The 15675-nt window shown below is 43.6% G+C and overlaps 1 protein-coding gene across 1 annotated transcript; it reads left to right on the top strand.

The window, feature by feature from the left end:
• The first annotated feature begins 1815 nt into the window (after positions 1–1815).
• On the top strand, positions 1816–15429 carry EFCAB10 (EF-hand calcium binding domain 10). The gene is made up of 3 exons (XM_005550457.4): positions 1816–1947; positions 15056–15220; positions 15338–15429. The coding sequence occupies exons 1-3, from the start codon at positions 1842–1844 to the stop codon at positions 15427–15429; spliced, it is 363 nt and encodes a 120-aa protein (XP_005550514.3). The 5' UTR covers positions 1816–1841.
• Positions 15430–15675: the final 246 nt, after the last annotated feature.

The following is a 15675-nucleotide window of genomic DNA, read 5'->3' as shown; positions in this document are numbered from 1 at the left end:
TACTGACCTTGTGATCCGCCCGCCTCAGCCTCCCAAAGTGCTAGGATTACAGGCGTGAACCACCGCTTCCGGCTTTATACCATAGTTTTTAAAATCCATTTTTCTCTTGGTATTTGGTCTGTTGTCAGTGATTTCTATTATGAATGGTGCCGCTATAAACATTCTTGTACATGTCTCCTGGTGGACATTGACAAGAGCTGCTCTTGGAGTGGAATTTCTGGGTCAGAGTGTAGAAACATGTTTAAATGCCGGGCGCGGTGGCTCAAGCCTGTAATCCCAGCACTTTGGGAGGCCGAGATGGGCGGATCACGAGGTCAGGAGATCGAGACCATCCTGGCTAACATGGTGAAACCCCGTCTCTACTAAGAAATACAAAAAATAGCCGGGTGAGGTGGCAGCGCCTGTAGTCCCAGCTACTCGGGAGGCTGAGGCCGGAGAATGGCGTGAACCTGGGAGGCGGAGCTTGCAGTGAGCTGAGATCCGGCCACTGCACTCCAGCCTGGGCTACAGAGCGAGACTCCGTCTCAAAAAAAAAAAAAAAAAAAAATGTTTAAATTACCAAGATAATTCTAAACCGTTTTCCAAAGTGGATGTTCCAATTTATGCTCCCAAGATCACTGACCATCTCACTAATTGTGGATGTCTTTGCCAGCACTTGATATTGTTCAACTTCATAATCTTTATCCGTCTGGTAGATGTGAAATGGTATTTTCTTGTAGTTTTGTTTACTGGATTGGCAAAGAGGCTTAGAATATTTTCACACGTTCACTGATCATTTGTCATTCCCTTTCTTGAAGTGCTGCTTCTGGGCTAACTCTTGGGTGAAGGACGTGGGCACAGGCCCTCAAGGACAGATGGCCCAGCCCAGAGTTTTAGTTTCTCAGGTCTTCCCACGCTTGAGTAGAGGCCCTCCTAGCTACTTGCATCCCACCTTACTCAGTGACCCTCCCTGAAAACAACTGTCAGGGCCAGGCACGGTGGCTCATGCCTGTAATCCCAGCACTCTGGGAGGCCAAGGTGGGTGGATCACTTGAGGATAGGAATTCTAGACCAGCCTGGCCAAGGTGGTGAAACCCTCTCTACTAAAAAATACAAAAAAATTAGCAGGGTGTAGTGATGCATGCCTGTAATCCCAGCTACTTGGGAGGCTGAGGCAGGAGAATCTCTTGAACCTGGGAGGTGGAGATTGCAGTGAGCCAAGATCGCACCATTGTACTCCAGCCTGGGCAACAAGAGCGAAAATCCATCTCTGAATGAATGAATAAATAAATAAATAAGTAAATAAATAAATCTGTCAGGTGGTCTCCCTCTCCTAAGACCAGCTCCAGCAAACGGGTTGAAGCTCAGGATCCAGGCTGCTCTGTGGCCCACAACCCAGTCGAGCCAACAGGCCAAGACCTTCCTGCCTGGTGGCCAGCGCCATGCCTGCAGGCCGCTCACACCGAAGATGCCACTTAGAACTCTCCACTGGGCACCCTCAAAATTGCACAAGTTCCTTCTGTTATTAGCTCATGCTGAGTTGTGATGCCAGCACTTCAAGCCTTGTTAATCATTGGATCAACAAGTACCGAGCTAGGTGCTAGAAAGAGAAACGGAAAAAGGCACTTGGGCCCAGCCCTCAGCCTGGATCCCGGACGGTGACGTTGGTCCACACCTCACCTGCCCTCTCTGCCCTGCTACATTCCCCAGGCTTGCCCTGAATGTTGAGCACTAGAAATTCCAGGTCCGGGTCGCAGCCACAGGGGAGTCAGGGGCGTCACGTGACCGCGCCAGGGAGAGGGAGGCGGAGTCGCACGGCTGGGACGCCCCGCAGTCGCCTAGCAACAGCGGGACGCGAACCGATGGAGACCAGCAACAGGGAGCTCCAAGCCGCGGAATATTTGGAAAGGCATCGGATCAAGGAGCTGGTGAGCTACCTCACCAGTGCCCTCTTATTCTTTCGGCCGGGTAAGGGCCCCCATGCCCCGTTACAGCCATCCCTCCACGCGGGACTTGCTTCCCTCACGAAACCCCCTCTCACACACTCGCTTTCCACTGCCTCCCAGCCACGTGAGCCCTTCTGCTGTTGATAAACTCTGTGGCCTTCAATAAAACAGTCCCTCAGGCTGGAGTACAATGGCCTGAGCTTGTTTCACTGCAACCTTCACCTCCCGGGTTCAAGCGATTCTCCTGCCTCAGCCTCCTGAATGGCTGAGGTTACAGGCGCACGCCACCACGCCGGGCTAATTTTTGTATTTTTAGTAGTGACAGCGTTTCATCATGTTGGTCAGGCTGGTCTCGAACTCCTGACCTCAGGTGATCTGCACGCCTCGGCCTCTCAAAGTGCTGGGATTATAGGCATGAGCCACCGTGCGCGGCCAAAGTTTTGAATCTGGCAAAAAACAATTGATAGGGTAGGATAGATGTTCTAGAGGAGATCGCTTCTCCTAACATTTTTTTACACATCTGAATCCCCTACAAAATTTGCATCCTTTTGTAATTTAGGAGTGGTGTATCATTTAAAAGTTATATTAAGGTGAAAATGGTTTTATGTCCTCCCCAGGGTGCAGAATTGTAATTTGCTGACCTCCATATGGAGCGTCCAAAATGCCAAAATTGTCCGTTTGCTTCTTAAGGAAATGGAAATACCGAACATTCCAACTGTGCCAAAAAACACCCAACCAATATCATGTATAGGATGATAAAGTTCTTGCTAGTTGTTTTAAAGTATTAAAACAAAACAAGGCTGGGCACGAGATGGCACCACTGCACTCCAGCCTGGGTGACAGAGCAAGATTCCATCTTAAATAAATAAATAAATAAATAAATAAATAAATAAATAGAAAAATAAGCCAGGTGCAGTGGCTCAGGCCTGTAATCCCAGCACTTTGGGAGGCCGAAGTGGGCAAATCACTTGAGGTCGGGTGTTTGAGACCAGCCTGGCCAACATGGTGAAACCTCCTCTCTACTAAAAATACACAAAATTAGCTGGGTGTGGTAGTGCATGCCTGTAATCTTAGCTACTTATGAAGCTCCTTGGGGGCGGTGGCTCACGCCTGTAATCCCAACACTTGAGCCCAGGAGTTCTTAAACCAGCCTGGGCAACACAGCTGGGACCACTCCTCTACCAAAAGTAAAAAAAATTATCTGGGGCATGGTGGTGCATGCCTGTGGTGCCAGCTACTCAGGAGGCTGAGGTGGGAGTCTCGCTTGAGCCTGGGAGTTCGAGGCTGCAGTGAGCCATGATTGTGCCACTGCACTCCAGCCTAATATTATATATTAAGACAAATGATAGGCCAATGCACAGTGACTCACACCTGTAATCCCAACACTCTGGGAGGCTGTGGTGCAGATCACTTGACTTCAGGAGTTCATAGACCAGCCTGGGCAACATGGGGAAACCCCATCTCTACCAAACATACAAAATTAGCTGTACATGGTGGTGTGTGCCTATAATCCCAGCTACTCAAGCGGCTGATGTTGGAGGATCACATGAACCTGGGAGGTGGAGATTGCATTGAGCCGAGATTGCTACTCAGGCCGGGTGACAGAGTAAGACACCATCTCAAAAAAAAATTCTTAAAGACAAATGTTAATGTTCTTCATCATAACAAAGGGATATGTTACATTCATTACATAAAAATGTTTGTCAACATTTATTTTTAAATTTCATTTCTACTGAAGTGGATGTATGGGGTTTAAAAATTGAAAATTACTCCAAAGCTTATAATAACAACAGCATTCCTGTCACCATCCCCAGCTTCTGCACAAAATAATTTCAACTCTTCTAGCAATATTCTTTGGTATTTATCTTGAGATTTCTAAATAACAGACCTATATTGCTGCTGCTGAATGTTTTTCCCTCTAGTTTAGATACTAGCTTTATGCTGTGGAAGATGAAAATGCGGCTATCGGCCGGGCGCAGTGGCTCACGCCTGTAATCCCAGCACTTTGGGAGGCCGAGACGGGCGGATCACGAGGTCAGGAGATCGAGACCATCCTGGCTAACACGGTGAAACCCCGTCTCTACTAAAAAAATACAAAAATTAGCCGGGCGCGGTGGCAGGCGCCTGTAGTCCCAGCTATACTGGAGGCTGAGGCAGGAGAATGGCTTGAACCCGGGAGGCGGAGCTTGCAGTGAGTGGAGATCGCGCCACTGCACTCCAGCCTGGGCAACAGGGCGAGACTCCGTCTCAAAAAAATAAAAAAAATAAAAAAAATAAAAAAATTGCCGGGCGCGGTGGCTCACGCCTGTAATCCCAGCACTTTGGGAGGCCGAGGCGGGTGGATCACAAGGTCAGGAGATCCAGACCACGGTGAAACCCGTCTCTACTAAAAATACAAAAAAAAATTAGCCGGGCGCGGTTGTGGGCGCCTGTAGTCCCAGCTACTCGGGAGGCTGAGGCAGGAGAATGGCGTGAACCCGGGAGGCGGAGCTTGCAGTGAGCCGAGATCGCGCCACTGCACTCCAGCCTGGGAGACAGAGCGAGACTCCGTCTCAAAAAAAAAAAAAAAAAAAAAAAAAAAAAAAAAAAATTTAAAAAAAAAAAAAAAAAGAAAATGCGGCTATCTTAAACACACACCTCATACACCTGTTCCCACTCACACCCATCTTCTAGATAAATTTAGATCACAATTTTGATGTCCTCAGTATTCAGAATTTTTAATATTATTAGGCAAGTATCTATAATCCTTATACTACGCTGATTATATTTCCCTTGTTGTTTTCCCTGTTTAATAATATATTTAAATTTTTGGCTTAAATTTGTGTGATCATCACTAATTCATCCATACCCTCTTTTGCCACAGTACAGCTCTCCTCTCATTACATTTGCATGCACTGAGTAATTACCCCCACCCCTCACCCCCACCACCCAATCCCCGTAACCCCAGCTCTGTGTCTTCCTGCTCCAGTCTGGACTGATTGCTACACAGTAGTTATTCACGGCTTCGCCTCACTCTGATCCTAAGACGACTCCTCACCTCTCTAGTGTTCAGAGCTTGTTTTATGGCATGGCCAGCAATCCCTCATTCTTGCTTTACCCCTTTCTTCTGGTGGAGCATATCCTTTAGTGGCTTCCTGAGAGAGCATGCTTTGAGGGGTAAAGATTTTGGGAACACACATATATAAAAATATGAATTCCTACATTCAAAACTTTAATAGAGTGGAGGCTGCACATGGAGGCTCATGCCTCCCAACACTTTGAGAGGCCGAGGCAGGCAGATCACTTGAGGTCAGGAGTTTGAGACCAGCCTGGCCAACATGGTAAAACCCCGTCTCTACTAAAAATACAAAAATTAGCCAGGCATAGTGGCATACGCCTGTAGTCCTAGCTACTCAGGAGACTGTGGCAGGAGAATCACTTGCATCTGGGAAGCAGAGGTTACAGTAAGCTGAGATTTCACTGTTGTACTCCAGCCTGGGCAACAGAGCGGGACTCCGTCTCATAAAATAAGAGTAGATACAATTTTAAGTTGGAACATACTGCCCTCGGAATTTTTGAGGCATTGTTCCATTGTCTTCTAATTTCTCATGTTGCTCTGAAGAATTCTGATGTCATATGACATCAGATTCTTGATCTGGGTATGAGGCAAGTTTATTCTTTCTGGAAACTTTTTAGGGTTGTCTTTTTATCTTATCTCTGGTGTCCTAAATATTTATATGCCTTGGAATGGTTTTGTTGTTGTTGCTGTTAATGTATTGTGCTCTAGGTACTTTATGGTCTTATTAAATTTGGAGACATTTTTCTTTCAGGTCTAGGAAGTATTTTTCTTATTTTCCTTACCTATATCGTTCTGGAATTATTGGATATTGGACATCTTGGCTTGATTCTCTAATTTTCTTTACATCTTGATGTGTTGTATAATTTTTATCAGAAGAATGCAATTTATGAATCTGCAGATTCTCTTGAGAATTTACCAAATTGTTATTTTGATGCTCCTCACTGACTTACACTTACATTTCCTGTCTTCATTAGTGGTTCTTTATGGGTAAGATGACTATATGAGTTATCATCCAAACTAGGGATATTTTGAGTGAAAATAAGTACTATTAATAATTATTCCAGGACAACATGGTAAACTAGGACTGTCCCAGGCCAACTGGAACATTCGATTATCCTTAATATGGGTATCTTAAACATGATATGAACAACAAAAACAATTTAAAATTAAAAAGACAGGCTAGGCATGGTGGCTCACACCTATAATCCCAGCACTTTGGGAGGCCGAGGCGGGTAGATCACTTGAGGTCAGGAGTTCGAGACCAGCCTGGCCAATGTGGTGAAAAACTCTCTCTACTAAAAACACAAAATTATCCAGATGTCGTGGCAGTGTGAAATGCTATCTCTACTAAAAATACAAAATTAGCCAGGTGTGGTGGCACATGCTTGTAATCAGTTATTCGGGAGGCTGAGGCAGGAGAATTGCTTGAACCCAGAGGCAGAGGTTGCAGTGAGCTGAGATTGTGCCACTGCACTCCAGCCTGGGTGACAGAACGAGACTCTGCCTCAAGAAGAAAAAAAAAAAAAATTAAAAAGACAAAAGCACTATGGCAGCCAATGGGTCAACTGAATGAAAAATTAATTTTTCTGAGTTTCAGCATGATCCCACTTACCTGATCTGCATGAACTTTCTGATAGTCTCTGAGAATCTCAAACAGTTATAATCCACACAAACAGAGGCCTCCATTTGGCCATCTCGGTCACAACACAGAATCCCACTCAAAGAAGCACAGTCATTCCAGCAATCAAGAGTAATTTGAAAGGAATCAAAAAGATTTTAACTCATAATCCACAGTAAAACCACTCAACGGGCCGGGCGCGGTGGCTCAAGCCTGTAATCCCAGCACTTTGGGAGGCCGAGACGAGTGGATCACGAGGTCAGGAGATCGAGACTATCCTGGCTAACATGGTGAAACCCCGTCTCTACTAAAAAATACAAAAAACTAGCCGGCCGAGGTGGCGGACGCCTGTAGTCCCAGCTACTCGGGAGGCGGAGGCAGGAGAATGGCGTGAACCCGGGAGGCGGAGCTTGCAGTGAGCTGAGATCCGGCCACTGCACTCCAGCCTGGGTGACAGCGAGAGACTCCGTCTCAAAAAAAAAAAAAAAAACAAAAAAAAAACAAAAAAACCACTCAAAAGTCCTTCCTCCTTGTTCCCAGCTGTATTCTCCACAGCAGCAGCAGAGCCTGTCAGGTTCCAAATCCATGACACTCAGCCCGTCCACCTCTTCTGTCTCCTCCCTATCTTGCGTGGTTTTCTCAGTTCTTTATTATGTCAACCAATTTAGCATCTTGAAGATTCTTTTTTTCCTCCAGCACAAAAAGCCTTGAACCCATCTGGCAAAACCAGAATTTTCCAGTAGAAGGCATTATCAGGGGAAAAGAACCTAAGCAGATAAAGACAAAATTCTCCTTAGTGGAAGGGAAGTCTGGGAATACTCATACATTAATGATATACCTATCACATAAATAGTGTAGCTGTTTTTTAAAATTGAGACATGGATACCACTTCTTTTCTTTTCTTTTCTTTTTTAAGACAGACCCTTGCCCTGTCGCCCAGGCTAGGGTACAGTGGCACATCTCAGCTCACTGCAACCTCTTCCTCCAGGGTTCAAGCGACTCTCATACCTCAGCCTCCAGAGTAGCTGGGATTACAGGTGCAAACCACCAGGCCCAGCTAATTTTTGTATTTTCAGTAGAGACGGGGTTTTGCCATGTTGTCCGGGCTGGTCTGGAACTCCTGACCTCAAGTGATCCTCTCTCCTCGACCTCCTAAAGTGCTTGGATTACAGGCGTAAGCCACTGCGCCTGGCCGGGTACCATCTTTAATAATGAGAATTCCGGCCGGGTGTGGTGGTTCACGCCTGTAATCCCAGGAGGAGGAGGAGGAGGAGGAGGAGGATTCCTTAAAACATCTTTATAAGCCGGGCGCGGTGGCTCAAGCCTGTAATCCCAGCACTTTGGGAGGTGGAGACGGGCGGATGACGAGGTCAGGAGATCGAGAGCATCCTGGCTAACACGGTGAAACCCCGTCTCTACTAAAAAAATACAAAAAACTAACCAGGTGAGGTGGCGGGTGCCTGTAGTCCCAGCTACTCCGGAGGCTGAGGCAGGAGAATGGCGTAAACCCGGGAGGCGGAGCTTGCAGTGAGCTGAGATCCGGCCACTGCACTCCAACCTGGGCGACAGAGTGAGACTCTGTCTCAAAAAAAAAAAAAATCTTTTTAAACACCACAGTTGGGGAGAGGAAACCATAGGTATGGAAACACTGAGCCAGAATAAGAAGGTAATGAAGCTAAAGAAGGGGTGGGCTGGCATGCAGAGTATGTATGCAGTGCTGTTGAAGTTTCCTGCCTGAGTCCTCCTAATGACAGAGGAGAGAGGACTTGTCCATTCAGTGTCTGGGACCTTAGCCTGATGTGGCATAAGAAGTTTCTTTGAAGTCATTTGTTTTGTCCTAAAAATTAATGAGATCTGTTCTTCTGTAGATATACCTATTTCTTGATATAAATGTTTTATATTACTCACCGAGGTATGATTGATGCTTAGAAAGACACATTAGCTTTATCCTGTGTCTTTGTGAAGCCCCTGGTATTATGACATGTGGCCCAATTTGAAAACCTTGGAATTACAGGGGAATTGCAGAAAATAAGACTAGACAGTTTGATTGGGCAATTACTATTGAGGAAACAGGTACGCAGTCCCCCGTTCTCAATTCCAAAATTCTGAAAGCTCTGAAAACCAACAGTTTCATAAGTCACTTAACAGCAAGACCTGACCTGACCTGAAATAATTTGGTAGGAAAACCTTGCCTCAGCTAGGGTGTATTGGGAAATACAATTGCTGAGTGTTACAAAAATTAGCTGGGCATGGTGGCAGATGCCTGTAATCCCAGCTACTTGGGAGGCTGAGGCAGGAGAATCGCTTGAACCTGGGAGGCAAAGGTTGCAGTAAGCCAAGATTGCACCACTGCACTCCAGCCTGGATGACAAAAGTGAGGCTTCATCTCAAAACAATGTGTGTGTGTGTGTGTGTGTGTGTGTGTGTGTGTGTGTGTGTGTGTGTGTGTATGATACGGTTTGGCTGTATCCCTGCCCAAATCTCGTCTTGAATTCCCACACATTGAGTGAGGGACCCAGTGGGAGGTAATTGAGTCATGGGGCCGAGTCTCTCCTGTGCTTTCTTGTGATAGTGAATAAGTCTCACGAGATCTGATGGCCACGTTTTTGTTTTTTTGTTTTTTGTTTTTTGTTTTTTTTGAAATGAAGTTTCACTTTTGTTGCCCAGGCTAAAGTGCAATGGCGCGATCTCAGCTCACTGCATCCCCTGCCTCCAGGGTTCAAGCGATTCTCCTGCCTTAGCCTCCTGAGTAGCTGGGATTACAGGCACGCACCACCACGCCTGGCTAATTTTTTTTTTTTTTCTTTTCTTTGAAGTAGAGACAGGGTTTCACCATGGTGGCCAGGCTCGTCTTGAACTCCTGACCTCAGGTGATCCACCTTCCTTGGGCTCCCAAAGTGCTGAAATTACAGGTGTAAGCCACTGTGCCTGACCTGATCTGATGGTTTTAAAAACGGGAGTTTCCGGCTGGGTGCAGTGACTCATACCTGTAATCCCAGCACTTTGGGAGGCCGAGGTGGGCAGATTGTGAGGTCAGAAGATCGAGACCATCCTGGCTAACACAGTGAAACCCAGTCTCTACTAAAAATATACAAAAAAATTAGCCAGGCATGGTGGCGGATGCCTGTAGTCCCAGCTACTCAGAAGCCTGAGGCAGGAGAATGGCGTGAACCTGGGAGGTGGAGCTCGCAGTGAGCCAAGATTGCGCCACTGCACTCCAGCCTGGGTGACAGAGTGAGACTCCGTCTCAAAAAGAAAAAAAAAAAAACGGGAGTTTCCCTGCACAAGGTCTCTCTTTGCCTGCTGCCATTCATGTAAGACCTGACTTGCTCCTCCGTGCCTTCCACCATGACTGTGAGGCCTTCCCAGCCATGCGGAACTGTAAGTCCATTAAACCCTTTTTCCTGTATAAATTACTCAGCCTCAGGTATGTCTTTATCAGCAGCATTTAAACATACTAATAGAGTATATATATTTTTATATATACTGTGTATATGTGTGTGTATATATACTGTATATATATGTATGTACATATGGGTGTGTGTGTATATATACATACACACTGTGTGTGTATGTGTATATATATACACACACACACGGTTGCTGGCCATGCCGCCATTTTCCAGTGACAATTCTATGCTATATAAGGAGGGAATATGAATTTTTAGGGATGGCTTTAATAAAATTAGACAATTATATCAATAGTAACCCAAATGAGAGAGATTGCTGTGGGATTGGTAGAGTAAAATGAATTTGAAAACTATTGAGAAAAAAACTCAATGGAGACCATCATGACTAACTAAATTTCACCATTGAAGATGCTTCCATTTTAGTAGAGTATGGTAAAGTCTGCAAGCTTTAGAAGCACGTTGCCTGGATTCATACTGGCTGTGTGGCCTTGAACAAGCGACTGTTGTGAGAAGTGAATGAAGTGATCCATAGAAAATGCTTCGCATAGTACCAAGCATATAGTAAGGGTTCAGTTAGCTATCATGATTAAGATGTTGGACCTGAACGTTGTGTCCCTTGAAGGATTGTTTTTTATATCAGCTGACATTTTATGTAACATAGGTGGTCAATTAGCTATTATGATTAAGAAGTTGAACCTGAATGTTGTATCCCTTGAAGAATTGTTTTTTTATATCTGCTGACATTTATGTAACATAGGTGGTTAGTAACATTTGGCTCTGCCTTTCATGTTTTGAAAAGGTTCTGTCTTTATTATATATATTTATGTTGTGATCATTTTCAAAACATTTTTAAAAGCAGGTAGAGTATACATTGTAGTCTCCAAACATAAACATTGTAACATCCCATGCAGCCTAAAGGATACACAATAAGCCTGGTTTGGATTTTCATCAAAGTGGTACACCAAGTTCTAGTAGCATTATTTACTTATTCAAGCCTTAAAATGAAATGTAGTGAGTTGAAATTCAAACTTGGTCTTTTTCCAGTTTCTGAATTTGATATATGGTCCAGGAAGAAGAAACAGAAGATTTCATACAAAATGTGACTGCCTTTACTAGCCTATTTATTGCTAGAGCATATTTGTACCAGCAAGGCACAATATTAGATTTAAAAGTCTACTTCTGGTTTCAACACATAAATTCCCAGGGATGAAAAAGATGGAGTGGAAACCTATAAATTAAAAGATTTAAAAACATAACCTGAGTGAAGAGACAACTTATGGAATGGGAGAATATATTTGCAAACTATATGTCTGATAAGGGGTCAATATCCAAAACATGTAATAACTCAATAGTAAAAAAAAAAAAGATTTAATGGGCAAAGGACATAAATAGACATTTTTCCATAGAAGATATAGAAATGGCCAACAGGTATATGAAAAAATGCTCAGTATCACTAACCAAGGGAATACAAAATAAAACCACAATGAGATACCATCTCACACCTGTTAGAAACGCTATTATCAGAAAACAAAAGATAACTGAGCATGATGGCACATGCCTGTAGTCCCAGCTGCTCAGGAGGCCGAGGCAGGAGGATCACTTGGGTCCAGGAGTTCAAGACCAGCCTGAGCAACATAATGAGACCCCATCCCTAAAACACTAACAAAAGATGAAAGATTTCAAGTGTTGGCAGGGATGTGGAGAAAAGGGAACCCTTGTACACCACTGGTGAGATTGTGAATTAGTACAACCATTATGGAAAACAATATGGTGGTTTCTCAAAAATGTAAACATAGAACTTATCTGGCGTTCCCACCACTGGGTATATATCCACAGGAAATGAAATCAGTATGTTGAAGAAATACCTGCACTCGTATTCATCACAGCACTATTCACAATAGCCACTATATAGAATCAGCCTAAGTGTCCATGGATGAATGAATGAAGAAAATGTGATATATACACAATGACATACTATTCAGTCTTACAAAAAAGACGAATATCCTGTCATTTGCAACAACATGGATGAGCCTAGAAGACATTAAGTAAATCAGGCACAGAAGAGTACCTCGTGATCTTAATTATATGTGGAATCTGAAAAAGTCAAACTCAAAAAGAGGAAAATGATGCTCAAGAGCCAGAGGGCGGGGGCATTGGGGAGATGTTGGCCAGAGGACACAAAATTTCAGACAGAAGAGGAATAAGTTCAAGAGACCTACTGTATTATCATGGTGACTACAGTTAATAATATGTATTTGAAAATTGCTGAAAGAGTAGATTATCAGTGTTCTCACCATGAAAAAATACATATAAGGGGACTTCAAAAAGTTCACGGAAAAATGGAATTAAAAGACTAAAAATTATTTCTCAACATAAGCTCTATCAAATTCAAGATACTTTTGTAAACAATGATACCAGCCATTCAGTCCATCCCTGAAGAACTCTGAGGGCCCTGGGAATTTAACAACGTCAGTGCAGTCTCTTTTACATCATAAAGAAAAATGGGTGCCCTTTAAAGATTTTTTTAAGATCAGGAAACAAAAAAGTCAAAAGGAGCTAAATCAGAACTGTAAGGTGGATGCTAATGATTTCCCATGGAAACTCTTGTAAAATTGCCCTGTTCCACGAGAGGAATGAGCAGGAGCATTGTTGTGGTAGAGAAGGACTTTCTCGTGAAATTTTCCTGGGCTTTTTTAAACTAAAGCTTTGGCTTTCTCAAAACATTCTCATAATAAGCAGATGCTATCATTCTTTGGGACTCCAAAAAATCAACAAGCAAAATGCCTTGAGCATCCCAAAAAAGTGTTGCCATGACCTTTGCTCTTGACTGGTCGACTTGTGCTTTGACTGGACCATGTCACCTCTTGGTAGCCATTGCTTTGATTGAGTTTGTCTTTAGGATGACACTGTAGAACCATGTTTCATCTCCTGTTAACAATTCTTTGAAGAACTGCTTCAGGATCTTGAGCCCACGTTTAAAATTTTCTATTGAAAGCTGTCTTTTGTCTGCAGCTGATCTGGTGCATTGGTTTTAGTACTGATTGAGTGGAAAGTTTGCTTAACCTTTTCAGTCAGAATTGCATAAAATGACCCAACTGAGATGGTTTGGGCTATCATTTATGCTGTTAATGGTCAGTTCTCTTCAGTTAGGGCACAAACAAGATTAACTTTGTTACTCACAAACTGATGTGGATAGGGCTATAGTGAATTAAGATTGGCCACACTTTTTTTTTTTTTTTTTTTTGAGACAGAGTCTCGTTCTGTCTCCCAGGCTGGAGTGCAATGGCCGGATCTCAGCTCACTGCAAGCTCCACCTCCCAGGTTTACGCCATTCTCCTGCCTCAGCCTCCCGAGTAGCTGGGACTACAGGCGCCCGCCACCTCGCCCGGCTAGTTTTTTTTTGTATTTTTTAGTAGAGACGGGGTTTCACCGTGTTAGCCAGGATGGTCTCGATCTCCTGACCTCGTGATCTACCCGTCTCGGCCTCCCAAAGTGCTGGGATTACAGGCTTGAGCCACCGCGCCCGGCCTGGCCACACATTTTAACAGTTGAAGTTGGTGATGGGTTCATTTTACTTTTCTACTTTTATAAACATGAAATTCTCAGTAATGATGTAACTTAAATTTTTTTTTTTTTTTTTTTGTGATGAAATCTTGCTCTGTCACTCACGCTGGAGTGCAGTGGTGCGATCTCAGCTCATTGCAAGCTCTGCCTCCCGGATTCACGCCATTCTCCTGCCTCAGCCTCCCAAGTAGCTGGGACTACAGGCGCCCGCCACCACACCAGGCTAATTTTTTGTATTTTTAGTAGAGACAGGGTTTCACTGTGTTAGCCAGGATGGTCTCGATCTCCTGACCTCCTGATCCTCCCGCCTCAGCCTCCCAAAGTGCTGGGATTACAGGCGTGAGCCACCACGCCCAGCCGTAACTTAAATTTTTTAAAGAAAACATGAATTGGCCAAGCATCGTGGCTCATGCCTATAAATCCCAACGTTTTGGGAGGCCGAGGTGGGAGGACTGCTTGAGCCCAGGAGCTCGAGACTGGTCTGGGCAACATAGCAAGATCCTGTCTCTAACTTAAAAAAGAAAAGTAAGAGTAAAGCTTAAGATTGAAATGATAAAATGATCAAGCAACAGGAGTGGTATATACCATCCATACTGCTCTATCACTACTCCTTTTGGCTTCATCATGATTGTTCTGCACTATTTCTGAAAAGTGAGTTGATCTTGATTTTTCATTTTTAAAATTGCTTAAACTACAGAATATTTATCCAAATTGCTTTTATGTTAGAAATGAATACATATGCTTCCTAATTACAGGACCATATTTATCAGTCTGTTTTTATTATATGTATGTGTGTATATATATATATATTTTTTAAAATCTTTTTTTTTTTTTTTTGAGACAGAGTCTCGCTCTGTTTCCCAGGCTGGAGTGCAATGGCGTGATCTTGGCTCACGGCAACCTCCGCCTCCCAGGTTCAAGTGATTCTCCTGCCTCAGCCTCCGGAGTAGCTGGGATTACAGGCATACGCCACCATGTCCGGCTAACTTTGCATTTTTAGTAGAGATGAGATTCCTCCATGTTGGTGAGGCTGGTCTCAAACTCCCAACCTCAGGTGATCCACCCTCCTCAGCCTCCCAAAGTGCTGAGATTACAGGCATGAGCCACCATGCCCGGCCTATTATTTATATCTTATCAATTCTTTAGGTGGCCAACTTCTTCCCTGCATTATGCTGTTCCCTCTATCTTTTTGGTTTTCAACCCTGTCTGCAACTTACAGTCACTTGGGGAGTTTTTCTAAAAAATGCCCAGGTCCAGTCTCTGTATTCAATCATCTGAGATAGGGCATTTGTATATGTAATTATTTAAGTATTCAATGTCTTACCTTCTTGCTGGACTGTTTCATGAAAAGTAAGGCCTGTGTCCCCAGTGCCTAGTACAGTGCCTTTGCTATAGCTGTTTAATAATTGTTAGATGACTACTTCTATTTGCGACATATTTTAATTTTGTATCAGAAAGAGCTGGAACTGTTCTTTTGCAGAAAAACCAAGAGAATATTTAATATCTCTATTGGAACGACTGAGAATTGCAAAAGTAACAGGCGTAGCATTTCCTTTCTTTATGGATAACTCTAACATTGTGGCCATGTTTGAGATGATGGACCCCTCAGGCAGAGGCACTATATCATTTGTGCAGTATAAAGAAGGTCAGTACATTCTACAAATTGAGGTAATAGTTTGTGGTCATTCCATAATTTTTTTCTAGCAGAAAATACTTCTCACTTCGTAAAATTCTCACTTAATTTCTTCTCATTATTTTACAGCCCTAAAAACTCTGGGTCTATGCACTGAAGATGAAGATTTAAAAGATGATGGACATATAATAACTTTGGATAAATTCAAGGAGGAAGTGTAAGTTTATTTTTAAGTGACAAATATTTTAATAAGGTGGCATGATTTTTAAACATAACGCCTTTTAAAATAGGTTCCTATCTTTTGAAAGAAATATTTTGTTCCCTTGAAACTTTCAGCTGACTGGAAAGTGAGGACAGGGAAGGCTGACAGTAAAGTCTCTAAGCTCGGGAATAGGAGGGGAAAATGCTGGGGTTAGAGAGGAAGCTCCGGAGGTAGCTTCATTCTTTTTTTTTTTTCTGAGATGGAG

Source organism: Macaca fascicularis, chromosome 3, assembly GCF_037993035.2.
Source record: "Macaca fascicularis isolate 582-1 chromosome 3, T2T-MFA8v1.1".
NCBI lineage: Eukaryota > Metazoa > Chordata > Mammalia > Primates > Cercopithecidae > Macaca > Macaca fascicularis.
Note: the sequence above shows the minus strand (reverse complement) of the source record. Positions and strands in the feature narration are given on the sequence as shown.